The 15,403-nt window shown below is 46.2% G+C and overlaps 1 protein-coding gene across 1 annotated transcript in view; it reads right to left on the bottom strand.

Moving 5' to 3' along the window:
- Positions 1-72: 72 nt before the first annotated feature.
- Positions 73-15,403, bottom strand: part of LOC117870293 (gametocyte-specific factor 1-like) — a gene marked incomplete at its 3' end in the record, with an annotated part of 23,340 nt that continues 8,009 nt past the window's right edge. The window contains exons 4-9 of the mRNA XM_034757390.1: positions 13,798-13,898; positions 12,285-12,411; positions 9,781-9,812; positions 9,525-9,579; positions 9,001-9,064; positions 73-105 (exon numbers count right to left, since the gene is read on the bottom strand). Coding sequence (XP_034613281.1) covers positions 73-105; positions 9,001-9,064; positions 9,525-9,579; positions 9,781-9,812; positions 12,285-12,411; positions 13,798-13,898 — 412 coding nt within the window. The remainder of the gene's footprint in view (positions 106-9,000; positions 9,065-9,524; positions 9,580-9,780; positions 9,813-12,284; positions 12,412-13,797; positions 13,899-15,403) is intronic.

Below are 15,403 nucleotides of genomic sequence, written 5' to 3'. Positions count from 1 at the left end.
GTGCTGACTGAGGAGATATCTGAGCCATAAGCGATTATCTTTGAAAAATCATGGAAGACAGGAGAGATTCCAGAGGACTGGAAAAGGGGCAAATATAGTGCCAATCTATAAAAAAAGGGAATAAGGACAACCTGGGGGATTACAGATTAATATCAGTTCCCGGGAAGATAATGGAGAAAATAATTAAGCAATCAAATTGCAGAATCCTAGAAAATAATAAGGCGATAGGTAACAGTCAGCATGGATTTGCCAAGAACAAATCGTGTCAAACCAACCTAATAGCTTTCTTGTCTGTCTACACTACGAAATTAAGTCAAATTTATAGAAGCCGGTTTTATAGAAATCGGTTGTATACAGCTAATTGTGTGTCCCCCCACATAAAATGCTCTAAGTGCTCTAGTCGGCGGACCGCGTCCACAGTACCGAGGCTAGCGTCGACTTCCGGAGCATTGCACTATGGGTAGCTATCCCACATTTCCCACAGTTTCCGCCACCCATTGGAATTCTGGGTTGAGATCCCAATGCCTGAATGATGCAAAACAGTGTCGTGGGGTGTTCTGGGTACATGTCGTCAGGCCCCCTCCCCCTCCGTCAGAGCACCGGCAGACAATAGATTCGCGCCTTTTTACCTGGGTTACCTGTGCAGACAACATACCATGGCAAGCATGGAGCCCGCTCAGATCAGCTCACCGTCACCATATATCATCTGGGTGCCGGCAGACGTGGTACTGCATTGCTACACAGCAGCAGCAGCAGCTAACTGCCTTTTGGTGGTAGATGGTGCAGCATAACTGGTAACCATGGGGCTGGCAGCCGTAGGGCTGCATTGCACCAGCCCCTTGCCTTTTGTTAGAAGATGGTATATTACGACTGGTAACCATTGTCATCATACTGCAGTGGCTGTCAATCATGGGCACCTGGGCAGACATGCAACTGTCTCGATGATGATGGCTATCAGTCCTAGTATGCTATTTTCTGCCAATCGCCCAGTATTGTCTGCTAAGCACCCAGAAGAGGCAGAGGGTGATCTGGGTGCTGGCAGACGTGGGGCTGCATTGCTACACAGCAGCAGCCCCTTGCCTTTTGGTAGAAGATGGCATATTACGATTGATATCCATCGTTGTCATACTGCAGTGGCTATCAGTCATGCTGCACCGTCGGCTGCCAGCTTAAGATGTAAAAAATAGATTTGTTCTGTATTCATTTGCTTCCCCTCCCTCCGTGAAATCAACGGCCTGCTAAACCCAGGGTTTTCAGTTTAATCTTTGGGGTGACCATTCTGTGTGACAGTTGTTTGTGTTTCTTCCTGATTCACAGCCACCTTTCTTGATTTTAATTCCCTGTACCTGTACGCCATGTCGTCACTCGGCCCTCCCTCCCTCCCTCCTTCCCCTGGTCCATCAGATACTAGTTTCGCGCCTTTTTTCAGACCAGGCACCATAGCTAGCACTGGGATCATGGAGCCCGCTCAGATCACCGCGGCAATTATGAGCACTATGAACACCACGCGCATTGTCCTGGAGTATATGCAGAGCCAGGACATGCCAAAGCGAAACCTGGACCAGCCGAGGAGGCGATTGCAGCGCGGCGACGAGAGTGATGAGGAAATTGACATGCACTTAGACCTCTCACAAGGCACAGGCCCCAGCAATGTGGAAATCATGGTGTTACTGGGGCAGGTTCATGCCGTGGAACACCGATTCTGGGCACGGGAAACAAGCACAGACTGGTGGGACCGCATCGTGCTGCAGGTGTGGGACGATTCCCAGTGGCTGCGAAACTTTCGCATGCGTAAGGGCACTTTCATTTGAACTTTGTGACTTGCTTTCCCCTGCCCTGAAGCACCAGAATACCAGGATGAGAGCAGCCCTCACAGTTGAGAAGCGAGTGGCGATAGCCCTGTGGAAGCTTGCAACGCCAGACAGCTACTGGTCAGTCGGGAATCAATTTGGAGTGGGCAAATCTACTGTGGGGGCTGCTGTGATCCAAGTTGCCAGGGCAATGAAAGACCTGGTGATATCAAGGGTAGTGACTCTGGGCAACGTGCAGGCCATAGTGGATGGTTTTGCTGAAATGGGATTCCCAAACTGTGGTGGGGCCATAGATGGCACCCATATCCCTATCTTGGCACCGGAGCACCAAGCCACCGAGTACATAAACCGCAAGGGGTACTTTTCAATGCTGCTGCAAGCCCTGGTGGATCACAAGGGACGTTTCACCAACATCAACGTGGGATGGCCGGGAAAGGTACATGATGCTCGCGCCTTCAGGCACTCTGCTCTGTTTCGAAAGCTGGAGGAAGGGACTTTCTTCCCGGACCAGAAAGTAACCGTTGGGGATGTTGAAATGCCTATCGTGATCTTTGGGGACCCAGCCTACCCCTTAATGCCATGGCTCATGAAGCCGTACACAGGCAGCCTGGACAGGCTGAGCAAGTGCCGAATGGTGGTGGAATGTGCATTTGGATGTTTAAAAGCACGCTGGCGCAGCTTACTGACTCGCTCAGACCTCAGCGAAAAGAATATCCCCATTGTTATTGCTGCTTGCTGTGCGCTCCACAATATCTGTGAGAGTAAGGGGGAGACATTTATGGCGGGTGGGAGGTTGAGGCAAATCACCTGGCCGCTGATTACGCGCAGCCAGACACCAGGGCGGTTAGAGGAGCACAGCAGGGCGCGGTACGCATCAGAGAAGCTTTGAAAACGAGTTTTGTGACTGGCCAGGCTACGGTGTGAAACTTCTGTTTGTTTCTCCTTGATGAACCCTCCGTGCCCCCCCACCCCGGTTCACTCTACTTCCCTGTAAACCAACCACCCCACCCTCCCCTCCCCACTTCGAGCACTGCTTGCAGAGGCAATAAAGTCATTGTTATTTCACATTCATGCATTCTTTATTAATTCCTCACACAACTAGGGGGATAATTGCCAAGGTAGCCCGGGATGGGTGGGGGAGGAGGGAAGGAAAAGGACACACTGCATTTTAAAACTTTAACTCTTATTGAAGGCCAGCCTTCTGATGCTTGGGCAATCATGTGGGGTGGAGTGACTGGGTGGCCGGAGGCTCCCCCACCATGTTCTTGGGCGTCTGGGTGAGGAGGCTATGGAACTTGGGGAGGAGGGCTGTTGGTTACACAGGGGCTGTAGCGGTGGTCTCTGCTCCTGCTGCCTTTCCTGCAGCTCAACCATACGTTGGAGCATATCAGTTTGATGCTCCAGCAGACGGAGCATCGACTCTTGCCTTCTGTCTGCAAGCTGACACCACCTATCATCTTCAGCCCGCAACTTGCTCTGTTCATCCCGCGATTCAGCCCGCCACCTCTCCTCTCGTTCATATTGTGCTTTTCTCATGTCTGACATTGACTGCCTCCACGCATTCTGCTGTGCTCTATCAGCGTGGGAGGACATCTGGAGCTCCGTGAACATATCGTCTCGCGTCCTCAGTTTTCTCTTTCTAATGTTCACTAGCCTCTGTGAAGGAGAAACATTTGCAGCTGGTGGAGGAGAAGGGAGAGGTGGTTAAAAAAGACACATTTTAGAGAACAATGGGTACACTTTTTCGTTACAAGGTCGCATTTTTCCTCTTATAGTGAGGGCCTGCCGGTTTGGTGTGAGAGATCACTCACGCAGTGCCAGGCAACAGATTTCGGCTTGCAGGCAGCCATGGTAAGCCACAGTCTTTTGGCTTTTTTAACCTTCTTAACATGTAGGAATGGTTTCAAACAGCAGCGCCCTCATTTCCCATATCAAGGATGAATTGGGTTGGCCATTTAAAATGGGTTTTCAATGTAAAAGGAGGGACTGCGGTTTCCGGGTTAACATGCAGTACAAACCCAACTAAACCCCCTCTCCCCCCACACACCCAATTCTCTGGGATGATCACTTCACCCCTCCCCGCACCACATGGCTAACAGCGGGGAACATGTATGTTCAGAAGAGCAGGAACGGGCACCTCTGAATGTCCCCTTAATAAAATCACCCCATTTCAACCAGGTGACCGTGAATGATATCACTCTCCTGAGGATAACAAAGAGCGATAAGGAATGGATGTTGTCTGCATGCCAGCAACCAGTGGGACCATACGCTACAATGCTTTGTTATGCAATGATTCCAGACTACGTGCTACTGGCCTGGCGTGGTAAAGTGTCCTACCATGGCGGATGGGATAAGGCAGCCCTCCACAGAAACCTTTTGCAAAGGCTTTGGGAGTACATGAAGGAGAGCTTTCTGGAGATGTCCCTGGAGGATTTCCGCTCCATCCCCATACACGTTAACAGACTTTTCCAGTAGCTGTACTGGCTGCGATTGCCAAGGCAAACTAATCATTAATCATTAAACACGCTTGCTTTTAAACCATGTGTAATATTTACAAAGGTACACTCACCAGAGGTCCCCTGTGTGCCCTCAGGGTCTTGGGTGAGTTCGGGGGTTACTGGTTCCAGGTCCAGGGTGACAAACATTTCCTGGCTGTTGGGGAAACCGGTTTCTCCACTTCCTTGCTGCTGTGAGCTACCTACATTACCTCCATCCTCATCTTCCTCGTTCCCCGAACCCTCTTCCCTGTGTGTTTCTCCAGTGAGGGAGTCATAGCACACGGTTGGGGTAGTGGTGGCTGCACCCCCTAGAATGTCATGCAGCTCCGCGTAGAAGCGGCAAGTTTGCGGCTCTGCCCCGGACCTTCCGTTTGCTTCTCTGGCTTTGTGATAGGCTTGCCGTAGCTCCTTAATTTTCATGCGGCACTGCTGTGTGTCCCTGTTATGGCCTCTGTCCTTCATGGCCTGGAGACCTTTTCTAATACTTTGCCATTTCTTTTACTGCTACGGAGTTCAGCTAGCACTGATTCATCTCCCCATATGGCGAGCAGATCCCCTACCTCCCGTTCTGTCCATGCTGGAGCTCTTTTGCGATCCTGGGACTCCATCACGGTTACCTGTGCTGATGAGCTCTGCGTGGTCACCTGTGCTCTCCACGCGGGGCAAACAGGAAATGAAATTCAAACGTTCGCGGGGCTTTTCCTGTCTACCTGGTCAGCGCATCTGAGTTGAGAGTGCTGTCCAGAGCGGTCACAATGAAGCACTGTGGGATACCTCCCGGAGGCCAATAACGTCGGATTCCGTCCACACTACCCCAATTCCGACCCGCAAAAGCCGATTTTATCGCTAATCCCCTCGTCGGAGGTGGTGTAAAGAAACCGGTTTAAAGGGCCATTTAAGTCGAAAGAAAGGGCTTCGTTGTGTGAACGTGTCCAGGCTTAATTCGATTTAACACTACTAAAGTCGACCTAAACTCGTAGTGTAGACCAGGCCTTTGACAGGGTAACAAGCCTTGTGGATGGGGAAGGGGAGTGGTAGATGTGGTGCATCTTAAGTTTAATAAGGCTTTTGATTCTGACTCGCATGACCTCCTCGTAAACAAACTAGGGAAATACAACCTAGATGGAGCTCCTATAAGGTGCGTGAATAACTGGTTGGAAAATCGTTCACAGAGAGTAGGTGGTTCACAGTCAAGCTGGAAGGGGATATTGAGTGGGGTCCCACAGGGATCAGTTCTGGGTCCGATTCTGTTCAATATCTTCATTAGTGATTTAGATAATAGCATAGAGAGCACATTTATAAAGTTTGCAGACGATACCAAGCTGCGAGGGGTTGTAAGTGCTTTGGAGGATAGGATTAAAATTCAAAATTATTTGGACAAACTGGAGAAATGGTCTGAAGTAAATAGGACGTGCGACACTACACTCCATATTCATCATAGTAATATTATTAGGATATGATCATGGCATAATTATGAAGCATTTTGTACAAGATGGGTCATGTAAGGAGTCATTGGGAAAATTATGATTTGCTGAATATGATTATCCTATTTGTATGCATGTATCATTTTTGAATCTGAAGTTATGAATATTGACTAGGTATCTATATTTCAAATGGGCTTACTCTAGAAAACACCCACAGCCAGCCTTTCAGATACAATAATGAAGAAGCCAAAGAGTGATAATGGCTCATCAATGAAGACAATGGGCTGTGCAATAGCTTAGCCTTCCTGTGGAAGGCCAGCCTGTAAGTTATGGCTGTTAGGACTCTGCAACGGCATGTGACCAGGTCACATGTCTCTGGACTCCATTTTGGGTATCTGAATTTTTCCACAAACTGGTCTGGAAACCAAGTTTGAAACAGAGTTCCCGCCATATTAAAAAGCTATACAAGGCAGGGAGTGACATCACCAGTTGTTCTTCACTCCCACACAACTCAACAACAGACAGAAGCTCTGAAAGAAAAAGTCTTGGAATGGGGTACGAGATCCCAAGCTGCAAAACAAATGCAGCTTTTCCCTTAAGAATCTGCAAGCGTGCTTATATCATCAGCCAGGGTGAGAAGCTGCTAATTCATATCCAATCTTTCTAGAATTTTAGGCTTAGTTTGTGGTTCTGTTTATTTTCTAGGTAATCCGCTTTGGTCTGTTTTCTATCTTTTGTAGTTAATAAACGTGTTTTTTGCTTTATCTAAACCGGTGTGCCTGAGACCAAAGTGTCTTGGGAAAAATCTCAGCCTGGTTAACACAAGTATGCATTGTCCTCTCCACATTGAGGGAGTGGCGAACTGGGTAATAAATTCATACTGGTCGGGGCAGGACGGTACAGCTCTGGGGTCCCAGGCTGGGGGTTATTTTAGCTGTAGCCTCTCTGTTGTTGGTTCATGCAGTGGCTGTCCAAAGCCTGCATGCAACTGCAGCTGGGTGTGTCCCTGCCTGTGTGAATGCTGGTGGGAGTGTAGGATCAGGAGTGGTCTATAGCCGGTCACAGCAGCACAGTGCTAAGAGGGAGCCCAGGCTGGTGAGTTATAGGGCTCAATGGAACCCATCACTGGATGAAATTCAATAAGGACAAATTCAGAGTACTCCATTATCAGTTGCACACATAGAAAATAGGAAATGACTGCCCAGGATGGAGTACTGAAGAAAGAGATCTTGGGGTCATAGTGGATCACAAGCTAAATATGAGTCAACATCATTTTGAGATGCATTAGCAGGAGTGTTGTAAGCAAGATTAGAGAAATAATTCTTCAGTTGACATTTAATCAGCATGGAGTAGAGCAGGAGTATTGTGTCCAATTCTGGGTGCCACATTTCAGGAAAGATGTGGACAAACTGAAGGAAGTCCAGGGAAGAGCAACAAAAATTATTAAAGGTCTAGAAAACATGACCTATGAGGGAAGACTGGAAAAAATGGGCTTGTTTAGTCTGGAGAAGAGAAGACTGAGAAGGGACATGATAACAGTTTTCAAGTAGATAAAAGGTTGTTATGAGGAAAAGGGAGAAAAATTGTTCTCTTTAACCTCTGATAATAGGACAAAAAACAATGGGCTTAAATTTCAGCATGGTTTAGGTTGGACATTAGGAAAAACTTCATGTCAGGGTGGTTAAGCACTGGAATAAATTGCCTAGGAAGGTTGTGGAATCTCCATCATTGGAGATTTTTAAGAGCAGGTTAGACAGACAGCTGTGAGGGATGGTCTAGATGAGGGATTTTCAAACTTTTTTTCTGGTGACCCAGCTGATCCAACAGAACTGGGGATGAGGGGTCTGGGGTGTGGGAGGGGCTCAGGACTGGGGCAGAGAGTTGGGGTACGGGGGTGAGGGCTGTGGGGTGGGGCCAGAAATGAGGGGTTCAGAGTGTGGGAGGGGACTCTGGGCTGGCACAGGGGTCGGGGTGCAGGAGGGGGGTCAAGGCTCTGGGTTGGAGCCAGGGATAAGGGGTTTGGGGTGCAAGAGGGAGCTCTGGGTTTGCGGGGGCTCAGGGCTGGGGCAGGGGCACGGGGTTACCTCGGGCGGCTCCCGGTCAGCGGCGCAGCAGGGGTGCAGAGGCAGGCTTCCTGCCTGTCCTGGCACTGTGGACCACGCTGCGCCCCGGAAGCAGCCAGGAGCAGGTCCGGCTCCTAGGCAGAGGTGTGCAAGCGACTCCGCGTGGCTCTCGCCCACAGCCACTGCCCCACACCAGCTCCCAGGGCAGAGCCGGTGCTTGGGGCAGGGTCAGCGCATGGAGCCCCATGCTTCCCCCTGAACCCAGGAGACAGACTTGCTGCTGGCCACTTTGAGGGCAAAGCACGGTGTCGGAACAGGTAGGGACTAGCCTGCTTTAGCTGGGCAGCACCGCCGACGGGACATTTAACAGCCCGGTCGGCAGTGCTGACCAGAGCCACTGCAACCCAGTGCCTTCTGTTCTGTGACCCAGTTCTGGGTCACAACCCACGGTTTGAAAAGCACTTGTCTAGATAATACTTAGTCCTGCCGTGGGTGCAGGGGACTGGACTGGATGACCTCTTGAGGTCCCTTTCAGTCCTATGATTCTATGTCACTGTTACGGGCTGTAGAAGGCTCTGATTAGACAGGTAAGGCATAGTACAATGATTTGGTTGTTCAGGGGTGAGACAGAGATAATGACCAAACACATTATGCTTCATTTTCCAAACTTGCATTGTGATTACACTTCACAAATAAAATAATTATTTCTGACTCAGGGCTCTAATTGCCTGCAAAATCTCCTGGCTGTTAAAAGTTACTTGCAGCAGGTCATGAGAGATTAGATTAGCAGTCAGAAGTTTAAGCCTAAATTGCCTAAGGGCTGACATCAGTCTGCATTCCTATCAAGCCCAGCATAACAGTTTAGTGTTTAACCCCCCAACAAATATATAACCAGTGGGGATTGAATCCAGAACCATCAGCACTAATAGTACTACAGTAGAACTAGAGGAGTAACCATTATCTGATAGCAATAGTATGTTCTTATACTCTCATATGGATCTGCAACTAAAAGGAGACAGGAAACACTGACCCAGAGGCATAGGAATGATGATTAATGCCGGTGGGAACTCCCCCACTATCACCCAAAAATAGGATTCATAAAGTAAATTGCATCTGCCCATCAACACAGCAGCATGAATTAAAAGTAGTTTGAAAGCACATCTTCTATGGAAAGCACTGTCACAAGAAATACACCTTTTGTTACCTGTTGTTTATGACACTATTGAACGTGCCCCAAACAAACGTAGAATTTGATTGCTCCTGTAGATCTGCCAAAGGAAACAGACATCACTGTGGCTCAGTACTGAGTAACTTCTGCAAGCGTCATAGCAACATAAAATGAGAAATATGGCAGAGACGCTGCTAGGTTTACAAAACGGAATGAGAATTGAGCTAAGGCTTGGCGTAAGTGACAGCAAAGCAGACATTTAATTGAAAAATATAAAGTGTAAAGGTTATCATCAATTTCCACTTTCATCAAATCACAGATGGGGCAACAGACTACATGGAAAACAACAGATGTTTTGTAGAGAATAGCAGGCATGTGGTACAGACTGTGAAGCAGGAGAACTTAATTTGTTCAGGGACAGTATAATTGGGTGTCCCAACACATGATCTGTGCAGAAGGATCTATGGGACCTCTCTCTTAGTCCATATCACTTCTTTGGGGGCAAGAAGAAGGGAATAGCATGGGGCTGACAGCCACCCTATGTCAATCTACTTCCTCACCTTTATCCCAGTCTTCGTCACATGGGGACGGCTGCCACATACTGACAGTGTTCATCTTCTCTCTAAAAAGAAGAACAGGAGTACTTGTGGCACCTTAGAGACTAACAAATTTATTAGAGCATAAGCTTTCGTGGACTACAGCCCACTTCTTCGGATGCATAAAAATAAATTTGTTAGTCTCTAAGGTGCCACAAGTACTCCTGTTCTTCTTTTTGCGGATACAGACTAACACGGCTGTTACTCTGAAACCTGTCATCTTCTCTCTGTAGCAGTTATTCGACTGACTCACTTAAAGCAAAGAAGATTCTTAGTGAGAAAATCTTTTTGGATAAAATACAATCCTATTTTAGGGACAATCATGTTTTGACCTAGCTGCAGAATAGCTCTAGGCTTTGGAGAGGAGCATCACACACTGGAAGCTGATCAGTACTCCCCTAGCAAAACTCTTTAGGCCAAAGATGGGCACCTTGAAGGTAGCAAAGGGACAGAAAATCCACGAGAACCCTTTGGTGGCCCATACCTTAAGAGGCTATATATTGCCTAACTCTGAAAGGTTTGCTACAACACAGAATGTTTGGCAGGCCAAAGCAAACCATCTGGCAGGGTGGTTGCAGCCCCCCATTTGCCAATCCCTGTTTTAAGTCCAACATACGCATTGGGAGAGGGTTCGGGTGTGTTTCTATTGTCATGTCACAAAAATCTGCTCAGGGTTTTTTCACTACTATCATGCTCTAAGCCCCATCTACATTAACATGCACATCATTGCTAGCTTCAGTACAACTCTACTTTTGCCAGAGAACAGGTATGTTTTCCAGTGTGGTGATAGCCACATAGACATCAGTGGGGAGAGAAATTGGAACACGACCCACATAACCAAGTGATTTAGGTGCTGGGATGACAGACCTGGACAGTGAACTCCTCATCAGAGCCGACAGCATGGGCAGTGGTAGGAAAGCTTCCCCATAATCCCCTCCCCAACTTGCCCCACTCTGAACTGGAGGAACCCACCTTCAATTGGGAAAGTTATTCAGCCTCCCTGGCCCAGTCATGGCTTTTCTGCTAAGATAGTCAAGTAGGATGTAACAGAAGTGAGGACTGTTATGATCTAGACACTTGTCCATTAAGAACTGGACTGAGACCAATTTATTTCACATATCAGGGGGTAGCCGTGTTAGTCTATATCTACAAAAACAACAAGGAGTCTGGTGGCACCTTAAAAACTAACAGATACAAAAACAACAAGGAGTCTGGTGGCACCTTAAAGACTAGTCAGATAGTCTGTTAGTCTTTAAGGTGCCACCAGACTCCTTGTTGTTTATTTCACATATGCCACTAGACAGGCTATAAAGATTTTTGGTCACTATCAGGTCAGATCTGCATTGCAGACCCACCTCTCTCATGGCTGTTGAGATGAGTTCCTGTCTGCATCCTGTAAAACTTGCCCTGGCCTCTTCTTTTGTCATTCAGTGTTGCACGCATTCTAAAACAATATGCATTTCCTCACCTTTTGGGGGCAAAGCCAGACTTTGAGGCACCTGCTCCCCTACTTGGTGTAAACTTTGCTTGTGCCAATCAGAAACGAACACAAACAGGTTTTGGGCCCCGTCCCCTATGACACTTCTATGATGTCATAGTTGGTACTTTATGGGCTGCCTGCCATGTGCAGGCAGGGAGAGGAGAAAGAAAAACGAATCCTGTGTACACCCATAACCGAGCCTGATCACCTCGAAGCCTCTCTTAGCTCACGTGTTTCAAACAGAGTTTCTACGTTTGCTGGTCGTTATGCGTTGGTTTGTATTTGTAAGGATCAGTTATTACTAAATGCTGCATCTTTGTTTATAAATATTGTTAGTAGATATTTTAGTCATTGTGTGTTTTAAGTTTCATTAACTCTATTAGCTAATCAAACGCTGCTCTCTTACCCCTTGTAATTATCCCCAATAAAACTTTAAATTGATTAATTTTAGTTGTTTGTGTGTGTGTGTGTGTATCTGCAGTTTGCATCGTGACCCATACTCTCCTTGCAACCCTTACCAATATAGTCTATTGCCACGTGCAGCCTGGTAAATAACAGGCCTGCATTTTCTTTCGCCCCTGCGTGCCCGTGGCAATCCACAATGGCCACTATCTTTCCGCTCTAAGCGGTCCAGATTACCAACTAGATCTCATTTCAACACACACAGTTTATGGCACAATGTACAGTTCCCATTTTAATGCTAAAATCTCTGGCAGATAACACATGTAATGCAAGCCAGTTGCCTCTCAGATGCTTAGAAAAAAGAACAGGAGTACTTGTGGCACCTTAGAGACTAACCAATTTAAAATCATGAGGTTGATGGATTTCCACTCCATACGGCTAAATGCAGTGCCTTGCATAATGACAGGTTTCAGAGTAGCAGCCGTGTTAGTCTGTAGCCGCAAAAAGAACAGGAGTACTTGTGGCACCTTAGAGACTAAATTGGTTAGTCTCTAAGGTGCCACAAGTACTCCTGGTCTTTTTGCGGATACAGACTAACACGGCTGCTACTCTGAAACCTGTCAGATGCTTAGGAGAATTTGCATGGACACAGAATGAATGAATCTCAAGTCTCCAAGGGCTCCTGCTTCTTCTGTATCACATAGCACTACAGATAAAGGGCTGCTTATGGAATAATAGAGTATTAAAACAATCTTTAACAGCAAAAATTAAGTTAGAACGCTGTTAGCCCAAGAGTTCCAGAAGTGACTTTACAGAGCCAAAGGAATCTAATATTTTCTCACCAATGTCTTGCTCAATGCAGCTTTTGTCATCACAGCTTGAGATATGATGGCCGATCTCAGCTCTGGGAACCTGATGGCGGGCATTAAAGGGGCATGTGGCTAGCTGCTTTGCAATATCAGGGTGGTTCTAGAAAAACAGAAAAAGTACGTGCTATCTCACTGAATTCATCCTAACCCTTGTGTTTTCTAGTCACTAGTGAAGGGTTTGTGCAATCTGCATCCTGAAATAGGTTGAAAAAATGTAAACAAGGAAAGCCAAAACTCAGCTCAGGTCCGGAGCACAAATGCAGTGTAGAAACAGCAAAGCATATGCATCCTTTATGATACAGGCTATGTTTGTTCATTTTTAATTTAAACAACACCCTGAATTTATCTGATTGAAGATCAACCCCAGAACAAACACAGTGAAACTGTTGCAGTGTCATCACTGGCATGGATCGATGCACGGATGAAATTGCCCTAAAAAGCCTACATGGGGAGTAAGTGCCTTGAAACCCTAAATAATTCAGCCACTTTATTTTTAAATTAAGTGAGCGACAGACTAGAGAACAAGTTCCTGCCTGCGCTAGAGCTTAAGTCTTTGCAGTTAATTTAACCCGCCTGAAACAGGAGGGAAGTTACTCAATGTTCCAGCTGAGGTCACATCTATATTGGGAGCACTTTGCCAGTATAGGTGAACTAGTGTGGACATAGAAGAGCACTACTATCCCCCACTGAAAGAAGAAACTTTACCCTTAGAAAAGATCAAGAAGACAGCGAGGAAGAACACACACTGCTCAGGCCTGCTCTGCATGGCTTTTATATTACTATAGCTATGTTGGCTAGGGGTGTGATTCCTAACCAATACAGTTATACCGGTACATCATCTTAACATGTGGATGCAATTATACCAGTACAACTAATATACACTAGCACTGGAGAGGTTAAAACATGATACTGACTGAGAGGACAAAAGAAAGGGGCAGCTTCTCCTGTTAAATATATAGCATTCTAGCCCAGGATAGAAGACTGAGAAGAGAGAAAGTTTCAGACAGATGTACACTGAATAGACTTAGTAGCAATATAAAAAAAAAAAAATAGATGTCTTAGCAGCTGCACTGCTCTAATTGCAAAGTCAAGAATTAGCTGCAACATCAGCTCATTTCTGCTTTGGCCAGCCAGAAGGCATCCATACAACGCTGGCCACATTTGCTCCATGGCCTGAAGGGGGAAGTAAATACCCTGTCCCATGAGTGAACAGTTGGAAGAGAATAGGATCCCGTCACTGACCTAGGTATTCTGAAGAACCTGTATCACCTTTCTTCGGGGTAAACGCACTGATCTGAAGCGCATTACTAAATATGAACTGGGTGCTTTTACTAAGTGGTTAACGGATGACAGAGATATAAAGACGGCTTCTTCCAGCCTAATAGCAAGTGAATGCATCCTTCTAGCAAAAGGCAACACAGCATACTGAGCTCACCATGCATTAGCATTTACAAAAATAGGATTTCCCCTTAACATCCCGTCCTACCTTCCTGCACTTTATAAGATGATAGGGAAACCGACAGGCCCTGATTTGATGAGATTTATCATATGGACATTGTATTAACCTCTCTGGATCCAAAGCATCAACTGGAAGAGAAGGAATAAAAAGACAAGAAAACATTCTGTAAAACAAGATCTAAGAACATCATGAACACAATTAACAAGTGTGGAAACATACTAGGTACTGGAGATTTCCTCTAATGGGGTTAAGCCATCAACTGTTAATAGCCTAGACAAAAATGTAAAATTGCTAAGTTGACACTCATTGTGTACACAGAACCAAATTCACTTTGGACTTCTGGTGAGTGGAATATTAAATTAAAAATGAGGAAAGTGCAGTCAGTAGTGCAGAGTGGCCAGTATATATCAACGAGTACACTTATGCAGAACAGTGAGCTGGAAATAAACACATTACTATAAAAACCCTTGAAGCTACCAAATTACCTAGTTGTATAGTAGTGACATGCTAAGGGTCAGCAGAAGAACAACATTCTGAAATAAATCCTTTTGCATTTACCTTCATGCTCAAAGGCCATCTCTGCTGGAGTAAGAAAAATCAAACTAAAACAAACATGTCTGGAGTTAAGGCTGCAATTTGCACTACACTGCACTTGGCCCTGTAAAGTGCAGAGGCTGGCAGGTGCTTAAGAGCCCAACACCCACTGAACATAGTGAGGGCCTAAGTCACAGGCAATTTTTGAAAATGTTCCCTCCTAGTCCACACTACGACTCAGAGAGCCACAAGTCATCTTAATCACTTAAAACTTACATAGAAGGGACAAGGTAGGTGAGGACCAACTTCCGATAGCGAGAGAGACAAGCTTTCAAGCATACACAGACCTCTTCTTCAGGATTCAGTCTGTGTTCGTGCAGCAGCTGTCTCCCCTCACACCTTCCATGCTATTTACCCACATTTGTATCAGTGTACAGAGGGCATGCACACAAAGAAACAAGGGACAACAGACTGTGGGAGGTTTTCTAGATAGCTGGAAGTAAGGGGGGATGGGCCAGATTGATTACATAAATCAGTGTTTTTCAACCTTTTTGATACCAGGGACCAGCTTGCAGCCTTTCTAAACAGGGAGATCAGAGGGACAGGCCATTGAGAAAGACTGACACAGTCATTAGGACAAATGGCTACTTGTGACAAAGTGGGAATTGTCAAAGTTTGTATGCAGGGCCGGCTTTAGGAAGTGCGGGGCCCAATTCGAACAGTTTCAACGGGGCCCCAGCAGGGATGACTTAAAAAAAGCCACTTAAAAAGAACCCTTTCATTTCTTCCATGTATTATTTACTTTCTATGACTATATAAATAATAACAAAATTATATATTACATACATTGCGTCATATATTAATTAGCTGATTTTCACTTTCATATTAGGAAAATAATTCATGTTTTGATAGTTGTACAACTGATTTTCTTCAATGTTTATTTTATTAAAATTTATAAAATATTTCCTTATTAATATAAAATTGTGCCCTCCTCCCCCCCCACCCAGCGCCTCCCGGCCCACGGAAACAAATCCTGCTTCCCCAGCGCCGTCCCGCCGAAACAGCTGTGGGTCGAAAAGGAAGGTTGGGGGGGGGGGGG

This window comes from Trachemys scripta, unplaced genomic scaffold (assembly GCF_013100865.1).
Source record: "Trachemys scripta elegans isolate TJP31775 unplaced genomic scaffold, CAS_Tse_1.0 scaffold_135, whole genome shotgun sequence".
Taxonomy (NCBI): Eukaryota; Metazoa; Chordata; order Testudines; family Emydidae; genus Trachemys; species Trachemys scripta.
Note: the sequence above shows the minus strand (reverse complement) of the source record. Positions and strands in the feature narration are given on the sequence as shown.